Source organism: Phallusia mammillata, chromosome 8 (genome assembly GCF_965637545.1).
Source record: "Phallusia mammillata chromosome 8, kaPhaMamm4.hap1.1, whole genome shotgun sequence".
NCBI lineage: Eukaryota > Metazoa > Chordata > Ascidiacea > Phlebobranchia > Ascidiidae > Phallusia > Phallusia mammillata.
Window position 1 is genome coordinate 7,527,219 of NC_137259.1, and position 13,790 is coordinate 7,541,008.

Sequence of the window (13,790 nt, forward strand, 5' to 3'; positions counted from 1 at the left end):
CCATAACAAACAAGCGGGAAAGAATTCGCTGATAAGGAGAGGACACAAATACTATACAAGGAGCTCAGGTGATTCACGAGCAAATGGTGGTATGGCGTGATACGGAGCACGAAACACTTCTACACTACATCTTTTTTTAATTATGTGTTTGTATATGGGGTTACATCTACAGCAAGTGTTCTCTCCACATTTTAAGCAAAAGTTGGTTTGATAGTTTGCCATCCAAACAGATTTGTTTTCTATTCTATCTATAGCAAGTTACACTAATCAACAATCGAAACACGTAAATATAAAGAAAACAAAATCTAACAAAAATTAGTCACGATTTTAGTAAGATGCCCACTTTAAACGATCCGTATTTAACTGCGATCTATAGAACCAATGATGTCAAACAAAGTGGTAATGTTTATGTGTTTATATTTATTTTTGACATTATTTTATAGAAGAAAATAAGAACATAAACGTGGACCACATTGTTTACGTTAACGATTCATAACATGAAATAGTTTTTCCGAACATTTTGCGAAAATTGCAGACGAGGATGTATCTAATCCATTCTTTAAGGGCAGCAACTGTGTCAGATACACAGCAACTGTGTCAGATAAAATGTATCACAGTGCGTTGGCAGGTCGAAAAGGATCAACAAATCATCATAAAACGTAAGAAACCATAGATAGTTCGTCATCTTGATTAAATCTCTTCGAGGAAATATTTCAAATTGCCGGTAAGCTAAGTGAAAAAAATGCGACAAAATTCTGCCAATGAAAAATGGCGAGGTTATGGCTACGCCTTCTTGTGGGGAGTGAATCTGCCTTTAGTGCTATTGATTATGATAAGGCCGATGATAGTAATCTAAGCCTAATCTTGTAAAGCGAAGCAACAACTGCCGCAAAAACGCAGACAAGTAATTAAAGTGTGACGCCGTTTTTGGCAAGGTCACCTGGTTATTCAAGGTCAAAAATGTAAAAGTGTCAATTTCTTAGGTCTAATCCTTTGGCTTTTGAGGCTTTTGGGTCGTCGCAAGAATTCGTTTAAAGGCCGCGCAACCAACGAAAACCTAGTTAATTAAGTCAGCAGGAAGAGTTCGCATAAAGTAGTAACAGGCTCCGGAAAAGAGTGTTACAGGAACTCGTATACGTGGAAAGAGCTGATAAAGGTTACTGCACTCAGTAAGCCTGACACAAGCACTTTTAACCTATCTAGAGATCTATATGGAGTCGACACAGAACACTGCCTTGTGCAGTAGAAGGATAATGGGGTCTCACCTATGGCCGACATCAATGTAGGCCAAATTATAACCGCCACCTTTACAGCCCCATGAAATTTGCAAGGCTTAAAAACCCGCAAAATCCTGTAAGTAGGGTTAACGTCTTCAATGCCTCTGTGATCGATGCCAAAAGGAAGACAATTTGGGGAAAGTACAAAGATGCAACATCAGTGCAATCTTAAGGTGTTGTAGTGGGTAAAAGTAGCTTGAGGCATTTCGTTTGACGGCTTTCTCGAACAGGAAAGCGTGATAACCTTCAATGCTAGGTGTGCACGACGCAAGTGCGTTTGACGTTATTTAACGCATATTACTGACGCCAGTACCGCAACGCTTATTCTGCACGGCACACCGCGATGCCAAAATTGGCTCTCGAGCAGGGCATTAGCCTAAATTTAATTTTCACACAAGGCCACATTTGTTCCACCTGCTAATGCGATAAAAACCGAGGACTATTACAGGCAAATTTGATAAGGCATGCATATACATTAGCACGGTGCGCGCCAAAGGTTAATGTTTATGTACACTTAACATAACGTTAGAAGCTTGGCAGGCATCTGGCATAAGAAATGATGGCTTTATTGAGGCCGTGAACCGGTCGAGTTCAACTCTGACGCACGACAAACCGGTGTTTAACAGTCACAACCAGTGGTAACATTCACAAAAAGGTTACATTCACAAATTACGCCGGCGCGACTTGGAAAGAGTCCAGCGCTTTCTCCTATCGGCGATTTGTAACGGTGGACCGCTTGATGAGAGGAGAAACTGACGCCGGATCAGCTCTCGTGGGTCCCCGTTGTTATGACAACAAATTAAACTCAAAATCGCGACATAAATTTAAAGCGCCCGGCAGCACGACTAATTACACGATAGCCCGGCAAAGCGCAGGAGGCAAACAAACAAACTAAGAAGCAAGTATTCAGTCACTATATGGATGATCGTAGTGGGATAAGCGACGGTCAAATCGCCGCCCTCTGTCATGTCATAAGCAAATCCAGAAGTAATGCGCTTAGAGGTGGGAATAGCAGAATTCCGCCACGACTGTAAAAGCACGCTGTGAGATGGTAAACCGCGATTGGTTATCACTTGCACATTCTTAATGACTGACCAGGGCCTTAAATGCAAATACGAATACGGATTGAAACTGAAAATTTGCAAAAAAATGGAAAAGTTGGAATCTCAACCTTTGTGTCCTAAATTTAACCTTCCCCAATTGATTTGTCAGATAGCAAGCAAGAAAATCGGCACCCAATAAGCCAATACACAAAGAAATGCAATTCGAATGCGATTGACTATGATTTCCGGCCTGATTATAACAAATTGAGATAAACCACCAATTTTCGCCATGATACACCAATTGTCTATTTTTTTGTAAAAAGCTTCTATTTTTTCTGTATAAAGCTTTAACATAGCCAGCTATTTCTGGCTTAGCATAATAGTTCTACTGCAATTTTGTGCAGTGTTTATTTTTACAAGCCAATTGAACTCCACTAAGGTCAAGTTGGAAAGTGCACAGAAAAGCCGTCGCACTGTAACATTTGATTTTAAAAAAAACTAAGGTGAATATAAGTGGTTTACAAAGAGGTCGTAATAATTGAAACAAACATGTAATAACGCTGTTTTGGAGGGTAAATTTCAGTGTGTCCAACTATATACCCAACCAGACGATCATCACTGAGGCGCTTAAAAACGTTGGAGTTGCAATGGAAAAGCGAAGAAGCAAAAATGGATGTGTTTTCATGTTTATTATGAAATAAATACGTATTTACACCAGCAACAGCAGTAAAAATTGTGTGTGCACAAAATTTCAAATATGTTCTCTTTTACTTACACTAAAAATATTTTAGGATTTGTGATTAGTCAGAATATACCATTTAAGGACAAACAACTGGTCGGCAACAAACATACTCAAGAAAGCATTTGTAGTCGTTTAAATCATCAGAAAGGATTTTCATTCGTTAGAGTCGTTTAAAGCATTAGCAAGTAGAAATACGAAGAACTTTCATAAAGTATAGTTTACCCCACACCAGCTAATTTCCTGAAATGCGAACAAGAAGTATTCCTTTGTGGGCCTAATGGACTGAAAAGTATGCTAGACAACTTGGTAAACAAGATTGTTAGAAAAAGAAACTATACATTTTTAAATCATTTGAGGCGAAAAACTTCCGGTGAAGCAGCTAACATGATGGGTGGATAATTTTGAAGCTGAATTAAACTACTTGTGAACAAATGTGACCTACAAAGTTTGAGGTTAACGGAACGTTGAACTTCCAAGAATTGTTTTACGATAATCTCATCAGGTAGAACGTCAAACCGAGCTATTTTCGGTTAAAAAACAAGCAACGAGTGAAATGCACTAGGGGTTGTCAAGATAACGATGTGATAAAGTCCCTGCTGTTAATGCAGTGGCCGGTGTCTTATGTTTGTGCACTAAGAATAACGGACAACGTAGTGTAAAGTATCAACTGAATATAGCCTTAAAACGTGACGACCAATGGTCAATTCAAAGGCTGTTTATTTTCACAAAGACCGCAGTGGTCAATTGAACAACAAATAAAATATGATTACTTAACCCGACAACGCCCACATACTAAAGTAAACATACTGTGGCGGAAAAGATTCATTAAAGAGACCATACGTGGCGATTATATGCTAAAAAAATCAACAATGATTATCTTATTTAAGTAGACGCTATTATTTTGTAATCAATACAACGAAATGTCAAAATAAAGCCAATATTTCCGAGCTAAATCCATGACCTTAGTAATCTATAGGCACGCCTTAATTTTAAGAATGGCCAAAATTGGAAACTTTGCACACCACACTTTTATCAAATGAGGTAACCTTTAAAGTTCTACGTTTTGGTAACCAGGGTAATTCAGTAACATGAGATTGATCACAAGATACCAATACGCCTACGCATTAGGTCTTAGCCAGAAGCCATGGCAAATTACTGCCGCATGGCTTCTGTGGTTGTTTTTTTACGGTGATTTTTTTGCTCTGGGTTATGACGTTCGAGAAATTCGTCATTGGCCGCATCACGTGATATTTGGGTTGATAACGCGAGGACGAGAAAAAGTTTTGCGATGGAAAATTTTCCACAAACTTGGAATGGTGCTAAAGGTGAAAATGGTGCAAACAAACTTGAGTTAACTTGAACAACAGGATTCGCCGTTTTGGATCTATAATTTATGCCTTTTTGGGTCTTTTGGATCTATGAATACGACAAATCAATTAAATTAACCTCTAGTGATTGCTTCACAATCGATAAATAAAATCGACTTACGGCAACCTTCTGAGACGATGCAAACAAAAAAGAATGTGTTATTGTTATTGAAACTGTGTATTTGTTGTTTGAACTGAACGCTAAAAATGTTTTGGGCCTATATAAGTTTTACAACAAGTTAATAAATTGCTGACGAGGCGTTTGCATGTGTATACAATACACATTTGGTGAATACAAACAATAAATTATCCTATATCACAAACAAGGTTTCTAAAATGCTAAGTGAACAAAAATGTAGGCGAGTTACCCAACTTGAAATAGGGTCCACAAGGGAAGCCATACACAGGTCACGTGATAAATAGTTTGGTTTGCAGACCTTTGCGCCACTTAATCAACAGTTTAATATCATAAAATAACAATGATAGTTGTATGTTAATACTTTAGTATGATAGTAAATGTAAGTGTTTGTTCGGTAAAAATTGTTTGTTTTCAAATTCTGGAATGCTCACACAGGGAAAACATCAACAATTTCTTGGAAACGAAAGTTGTTAGATATCTCGGCATCAAGGTGAAAAATCGTGAGCAGTTTCACAGAGTCAAGCAATTTATATCGTAGGAGAATTTTCTACGGTTTTACCAACTCTTGACAGCTAGTTTAGAACACATAAAGTAAAAGCATCAACTAGTACAAAGAGAAAGGGATTTACTTGAAATCGTGAGCAGGTGTGTGGCCATTTATGGATTGAACAGTGACTTGCGATAACATTTTTTATCTTTTTATAAGATTTGCACGTGCGCAGCTGAAAAGAAGATTTGTCAGGTGCTCTAAACGTTCCAACGGCTGCTGTTTGGAAAGGGACTTATTTCATATAACTAAGAATGGAAAATATTTTCCTGGTAACACGATCAGTGTATAAATTTACTGGGAATAAATATTTCGCGTAACTGGCATCTTTAGTTCCTAAAAAAAAAAACATAGAAACTTTAAAGATATATAAAAGTATTTCATAAAATTAGTCTTTCAGACATGAAATAGGGTACAAACAAATTTATGTAAAATATAGTGTTACCCCACTATCATGGAGCCAAGATCTTTCTGTGGTCAGGTAAAACCAAGGTAGCATTACCGCAAATCAAAAACCTTTCCAACTACACATCTCACAAAGATGGTAAATGCGTAGAATGCAAACTAGAAGGCGAACCAAACAACTGCAGGCCATAGGCAGCTATGTCCAAATATAGCCACAATCACGGCAGCAACAAGTGTCAGCTAAAGCTTCCAGCCTAAACACAAGGTGAAAGCGTGGAGAAAGATGTGGTTTAAGCTTGGTGTCCTTGTTTGTGTCAAAGTGCTGATAATCTGGAGCCGTTTGCCAGCACGACGCGACATTCGTGTTTGTGTACAAACAAGAGCTATGTATGGAATTCCCATCAGTACAAATCAGCGCATGATTGGGATCGGCCGGCCCGCGCATATGCCTGTTTGTTATACCGCTGTGACCCCGAGATTTTGGTATTTAGTTTGACAGGAGATCAGGAGGAGAAAGGAAAATAGTGGGGAAAAGAGCGCGGAAGAGGAAAAATAAAAATTTCCATATTGATGCTTTTTTTCGGTCTTAAGCAAACTGTTATCCAATTAGCAAATTTATGCCTTAAAAGTAAGTATAAATAAGCAAAACTATTTACCATAGAATTTGTTTTTGTAAGCAAACATGTCAGTAAACCTAACCTTTAAACCTGACAAAAGGTGAAATGACAAAAAAAATTATCTTTGGTTTAAAACATTGGACAAAATCAGCGTTGAAAAAAAAAAAAAAAATTTGTGATTGTTTGTGTGCTGCTACAATCCTCATTAACGGGAGACATAATACACCAGGAGGAAAAGATTGCAGATTATAAAAGAGAAAAAGAGCAGAAGTAACATCAGAGTAAGGATCAGTAAATGTGGTGGCTGACTTATGGCCCCAATTTTTATCGAGTCACATCGAAATGGAACATTTAGCACAAGGTTGCGGCTTGGTCGACCACATTGCCCATGGCACTAAGATTAATCTTTTAAAGGAATATTTTTATTTGCCACATGTCCAAAGGTATGTGACTAAAATGCAAACCCAATGTACAATAACGACATGCTTGGTCTGGTGTGTTGAGATGGTCGGTTGCAATATAAACACTACAGCCGCCGTTTAAAAACTTACAACCAATCGCTTTTTGCTTTAAAATGAGAACCTAAACACCACGGTTTCAAATCCCATACAAGATTTTTTATCTTCGTTTATGCATTTTTATCTTCATGGGTCAAAAACGAAAGTAATCCAATCGGTAAGGTGTTCTCAAAATGGGTATTTTTTGGCAAAAACCTGTTCTCAAAATGGGTATTTTTGGCAAAACAAAACCTAAAAATTTCAACCTATATAGCCACTTTGAAGTAAATTGAAATGTATTTCTCATAAAATTAAACAATAGTTTCATAAGATAACGGCAATCAACTTTGCGGTAAGTAGAGGCATAGATATGTTGACATTTGGACAAATAAAGCTATGAACTCCGGACAAGCTGGAAACTATGACCTGACTGACTTACGAGTGACATGTAGCATCCTGTCAATGCATCAAGTGGGCTAATCTCGGCAAAGCCGCGAGAAGGGCGCCTGAACTTCCTGCAAGAGTGCAAAAATATACTTGGAATGAAGGATTGTAATTTTTGTAAATCGCCCCACCCCGAGAATTACAAGTGACTGGCATGTGCTAAGGAATGTGAAAGTGACTAAGTGACGCGTTAAGCCGGTATTAGCTACTGAAATCATGATGGATTCGCCTGTATCTATATGTGGGCAAATCATCACCTGTCGATCAAAGCAACCAGACGATATGCTGTTTGGTTTTTTCGTTTAAGCTAAGTCGAAAGGCACAAATAAGGATAAACTTCACATTTGAAGAAAACTCCTTTTCGGGGAAAACTGCCTTCTCAGCCTTGACGGATGGCTGCTTTATTCTGTTGGTATTACAAGATCTTCGTGCTGATTTTGTCCCGATTAATCTAAACTAGATGAATGGCCAGAGACACTACGTCGCAAGAAGCTGTAATCGTTTATATAGGATCCAAATTTGGATAAAATGGGAACCACACATAAACCATAGCAATGTGACAAATTATTTGACTGGCAAGTTTTGAGACATGCCCAGACTATATGACTTCTAGCAGTTCGTGCATGAAGAGGAACTTTTACATTATCCGAAAGAGCTGTAGCATTAGCTTGAGTGAAAAACTACCAATGAAAGTTTAATATTTGTGTTGACTGCAAGCACTTAGTCTTAAAACCCACTTCAGTTTCAAAGCAACATATATAAAGTCCATTTGGATGTACCTGCAGGCTTTTCCTTAACCAGGATTTGTAAAGGCGGTAAAATACTTTCCCAATTCCGACCAAAACAAATCCTACATGCTGCCCTTACACAATTTACTGCTATTGTTTACATAAATTTACAAAAAAGTCGCCAAATATAGTACTACTCCGACTCCATAATATGGTAAAAACGACTTCATTCGAAAAATGCGAAATCCACTTTAGCTCAACAACTCAAACGAAAATTGAATAGAAAACTTTGAGGCGTGCCACAAAAACGTTGCAAGTACGTAGAAAATGTTGTTTGTCCTTCAAATGTGTTTCGCTGTCAATTGTATCACACCTCTGATAACATTTCATACGCTTTTAATATAAAAAAGAACAATACATTATACATTTCACAGTGGTCAAACTGAAAAGCACGTATAGAGGAATTAGCTGATTAGGTTGACAAGCAAAGCTACAGGAAGACATAATGGATTGTTTGGAAGATGTTTGGAAGATGTAAGAAAGCAAAAAAGTCTATTATTTAACCAGTTGGCCACAAAGACAAAAATGTACTACCACTCCAATACACCAATTAGTCTACTAGTATCGTAATAAACAGGAATAATTAGAAAGTCCATGAGATGAGATTATATTGTTGTTGAGCGTACTTGATAAGTGATGTTACTAAATTATTCATTTTTTGGATTCGTGACAACCATATGACATACAAATGCACCTTTTACTCAATCGTTCGCAAATGGGTAAAAAATAAACAAAAATTGTCAAACACCTAAAAAAGTAGAGAATTAAGGGTTTGTTTTCAAGGAAGTACTATAACGGTCGGCCGAAATGTTCAGAGCGCCCGACCCACAACAGACGTAAAAACCTGATCGAGATTCGTCCTCGGGAGCGTCCTGGGTTAGAACCCCTTTAAAAAAATACTAAGATAAGAGGTACTAAGCAGAAAATACTAGAAAACAGTTTGTTTCTGCTTCCAAATACCAATTTTTTTACAGCAAAGCGCAAAAATATGCTGCAGAATTTGGTCATGCAAATTAATGAATTAATTACTGCAAATTTGCATGCAATCAAAGCATGCTTTGTGTTAAATGTAGTTTTTGAGGAGGAAGACTAAGTTAGTTAGTAAGTTAGTGGCTAAGGGTTAGTGCGTGAAAACTATATGGAACAAAAATCGGCGCGAGAATTGAACGGGGTCGTGACTTTGGTTATGACGTCATTAGTTGAATGTGACGTCATTTCTTTCCGCTATTACCAGTCCCAGGGGCTGTAAAACAATAAATACACGTTTGCTGAACACATAACTGTTTGTTAGGTCATTGTGATGTCAAAATAATTGTGTTGTCAAATCCTAAATAGTTGCTCAGGAAGGTACAATAACTAAACAAAATATTTAATGAAGTATTGCAGCAAAAGGTTGAAAAACCCTGCAAAGCCTAACTTTACAAATATTGTCATGAAGTGCATAATGCAGAATGTAGATCTCTCACGGTTAGGGACAGGTATGTTAATAGCGGTAGATTTTGAAACGATTTTCAATCCTCTTTTACAAACGCAATCACAAGTTTTTTAAAGGTTGAATGGCGATAAAGTGAGCACGACGGGCCCCTTAAATATACTTTCCATTTGCATCAGGAAAACACATGACACGAAAGAAGTCGTACATTGCGTAAGTTAATATGAAATCATTTTTGAGCAAAATGTGCTTGACGTCAATGCAAAAAGATTCTTGTCTGATTTCGAAAGACAAAGACACGATGATTAGAATGGACAAGCACGAACTACAAAAACCCTCTTTACCGATCTTTACACAGATTGAGATAGATAGTGACGCAATATGATCGTCACCATGAGTCACTCTCGAAATTATAAGTATGACGTCACGTAAACTGAAGACAGAACAACTAAATCTTATTCAAAATATCCATAAATGCAGTAAATTAACAAAACATCATTACTTCGGGTTATAAATGATAACAACTCAGCATGAAACCTAATTTACGATCGTTGATGGTGATGACAGATATAACGTTACATCTACGTTGTGCTAAAAAGCGAGTGTTGGGAATGCATTTTTGCATATAGTATAGGTCGGACAATTTTGTGAAGAATGATAAGAAAACCAAAAACATTTCTTGGTAATAACGACGGTCCAAAGTCCAACAAGCTACCTGCGTGCTTGAAACTGAGTATTATTGTGTAATTAAAAAGTAGTTTTTTTCATGCATAAATTTTAAGGTTTACCGCGATACACGATTTGGTCACGAAGTTATATCCGTAAAACAAACCTTTCCAATCTTCTTATCACTAAAACAAAACATACTTACAACCAAACGCATCTTTAACTCGCCTAACCCACTATGGCTATGAGAAGAAAAAAGCATGCAGGTTATGTCAGTAATTTTTTATTTTGTCGAGATGCGGAAATTTAAGCTAAAATTTGGCAAAACTTCTGGTTTATATTTCGACGATTATCCTATCGAATACCAGCTGGTGGTACTTGAGGAATGGGTTATTAATCGCCAGTGACGTATCTATGACGTCAGAGTTGGGTATGCGATAATTGTGCGGTCGGAAGTCATGGTACAAGTGCCCAAGTCTGAAAACACCACGTGAAATGATGTAATGTTTAACCATTTTGCAATCATGAATAGCGCTCTACATGAGGGCTTGGTTATAATTTTGGTCAAATGTTGAACAAAGTTCTTAGTTTGTCATTTTTTTATTGTCGACGGTTTGGTCTAAAGTTTGGGTTAAGAAATCCAAGTTTAAACTTATTTGAATTTATATACCCTGCATTTGCACACCTAAGTATCTCAAAAAGTTTTTTAACAAGTTAACCAAGAGCCCCTAAAAATGGCTATACTAAAGTTTTTTTAAAAAAAATCTGTATATTTTTTGTAAAACAATAAACTTTAGCAAATTTGTGGCCAAACTATCAAACAAACTTTATTCTTTAAAACTCCAATTATTTTTAAGTGACACAAATTCGGCTTATTTTACTCCACATACAACAAAATAAAATAAAAACATTTCTCAGAAAAAGGAATCATTACACATAGACGCCATCAATTACACATAGACGCCAAGAGAAAAACAAATCCATAAAATCACACATAAACAGTGGCCGTGGCCTTTTTTTACAAATTCGACCATGCGGCAGTTAACGGAAGTATAACATCACTGCTTACATGAAAAAAATGAGGACCGGGAGTCACGAAAAAGTTTTAGAAAACAGATAACCCTTTATCGAGTTTCGAAAATCGTGCTGAAACCAAAAACAAGGGAGCCTTGAGCTTTTAAACCTACGTTGTAATCAAAACTGGGCTTGTAACAGGACTCTTGTGAGAACCCTGCGATTGCGAGAAAGTCGTGCAGTTATTACTAGAAGACGCGGCACTGAAAACTGGCTGTGAATTTTGTTATTGTCAAGGGCGCGTCCGTCAAGGTCTATCACGACCTAGAAAGCTTACGTATTTGATACAAGAGTTTCGTATTGACCGTCACATGTAATTAAGTTCGAGTGGGGTCGTGCGCGGACAGAGGAATCGAAGCAAGGGGATGGGTGATGGCCAAACCCAACCGGCAGTTTCAGCTAAATCGTCGCAATTTTTGCGGTAAAAATAACATTTCACCTCATGGGGAAAGATTATCGGTGATGATATCGCTGTAATCGCCTCGTGACCGTGAAACAAGACGCACGACCACGACAAATAATAATGTACGGAATCGCTTCGGAACATATGCCAAGGTGTGGCAAGCCTACAAGTTTTGACGTCATACAAGCGGAGGATGGCACCTGGCCTTTACACACGTGATGTAGTAACTTGTTCATGCAAACGTCAATGCGTCAATATACAACAAAGGTCATGGCTTGAACCCAAAACGATGGGAAATTTTCGACCAAAGACTTGTGGGCGTAAACGCAAAAGTACAATAAACGCGTGAAAAAAATTTCGGCAATTTTTCTTGGAAACTTTCAGCCGCAAATTAGATAAAGGTTAAATTCTCGTCAGTCGTAAATTTGTACACAATGAGTAACTGTAATCCTGTTGCAAGTCGACTTTGATTAATATAGGGCGGTTCCAGAGCCACGATGTAGGGTAATTAGCCTTTTAATCGACAAACCCACTTCGATTTGGGCCACGACCCATGAAGTTACTCATCACCAGAAAATATCACACATTATGTTTCCCACGGCTCAACACAAACGACAATGGTGGTCTTTGAGAGCGTCAAGTAAGGAAAATTAAGCTTTAAAACTGTTTGAGTTGTAAAAATGCTACCCTTACTTTCTAGCACACGGGCTAAATTTGTTTAAAAGTTTAAAGACAAACAACAAAACATTAGAACATATGTTTGTGATAACAAGTCATAGAAAATAAAATTTTGGCAGCATATTTCTACGTTTTTGGTAGCATTAATGGCTACTTTAAACCATTTGTACAAAGTCACAACATTTTGTGTTCGACACCAATTTTTGGCCTGTCACAAAGTTTAGTTCTGACTATGTTACTGGTATATATGCACTGAAATTACGCATTAATGACAATGATTCTGAATCGTTCAATCAAGGCATGATTAGGTATTATACTTCACGATGATTTAATACGGTTTTCAATACAGACCTCGAATGTCGTAGGTCCAGGGGCGCCTCTTGTGGTCAAAATAACCTGCGGTGATGTCACTTATTAAAACGGGTTATAAGAAGCTAACAGGTGCAATGACCCTTCATTGACGTACATTAAGCCACAAGGTATACCACAAATATGCCTGTCGTGTCACAGATAACCGACAAATACACGAACTTAACGTTTCAGTGTTGATCATTGGTATTGTTGTCAAAATTCAACAGTTAAAGGAGACATTCCAATGTTTTAGATAGGCTAAGTAAAAAGGTCCAAATTTTTGTACCTTTTAAGTATAATACTATTTCGCATTCGAACATTGGTGTTGGATACTGTTTTCTATGTCACAAAATAAACGAAACCTAAAAGACAATTTTAGCTTCTAATTTAAGACCAAAAGAGTAAAAAAGAACAAATTCCACAGAAAGATATTTGCGGTAAGTACCACACAAAAATAGAATCAGTCCTCAGCAATTTACCTCATTATATGGATTCGAACCCGGGTAACATTGCCCACAAACGCTTCAAACAATTTGCGAAAATTACCTCTAACAGCACCAACAACAATAAACGCCACATAACGGCTAAAAATAACAAAGCCAAGCTTCCAGGTAAAACAAATAATGGTTAAGAGGCTTTTTAACAAAACAGATAACTAAAGGGTCGGATAATGTTATCCTTACTAACGTTGTACATTGGAGAAATTACGTCCGCAGCCTGTTTTTTCTGGAGTTATTTTTAGCGTTTACAGCGGCAGAGGTCGCGACCCGAGCGACAGGCGCATAATTGGATGATACTAAGTGACGTCATAATGCTCCATAGTGGCGAGATAATGGTGGAGATTCGGTGAGCCGCGGTACGTAATTAGGGGGGTTCCCCTTTCGTGGGCTTAAGGAGATTTAAATTTCTTGGAAAAGAACTTGACACGGCGACAAGGTCAAGGAGAAACGACCCCCGGAAGCGACTAAACACTTGTGTTATGATTGGACACAATGTTCTCTGTAGTATGCAAATGATACAAAATTTAACAACATTTCAGACGGCACCAGCAAGAACAATACATAAATTGTCAAATAAAAATTACATTAGACTTAAATTAGACAGATAAACACAATTTACATAACGATTGTTTCAACAACGGTGTTCTAAATCGCTGTGATTTAAACTCCGGCAGTGATAATTATACTGTACTTAAACAGAATATGAGCTAGTTGAGTATGCCTAATACATACATAAGATAATGAAAGAACGTGACAAAAACAGCTCAGTGTTTCGGCATTGTGTAAAAAGAGTCATTGTTTAACATGGAATTATTTTCCT

At 37.5% G+C, this 13,790-nt stretch overlaps 1 protein-coding gene across 7 annotated transcripts in view; it reads right to left on the reverse strand.

Moving 5' to 3' along the window:
• The window catches only part of LOC145203864 (ankyrin repeat domain-containing protein 45-like), a 42,599-nt gene that overhangs the window by 25,510 nt on the left and 3,299 nt on the right, over positions 1 to 13,790 (reverse strand). The window contains exon 6 of one of the 7 annotated variants that reach the window (XM_080076195.1): positions 97 to 729. The exons of 2 other annotated variants lie outside the window; for them this stretch is intronic. In XM_080076195.1, coding sequence (XP_079932321.1) covers positions 578 to 729 — 152 coding nt within the window. In that variant the 3' untranslated portion in view covers positions 97 to 577. 4 more of the 7 variants (XM_080076199.1, XM_080076198.1, XM_080076201.1 and 1 more) reach the window with 4 other exon arrangements.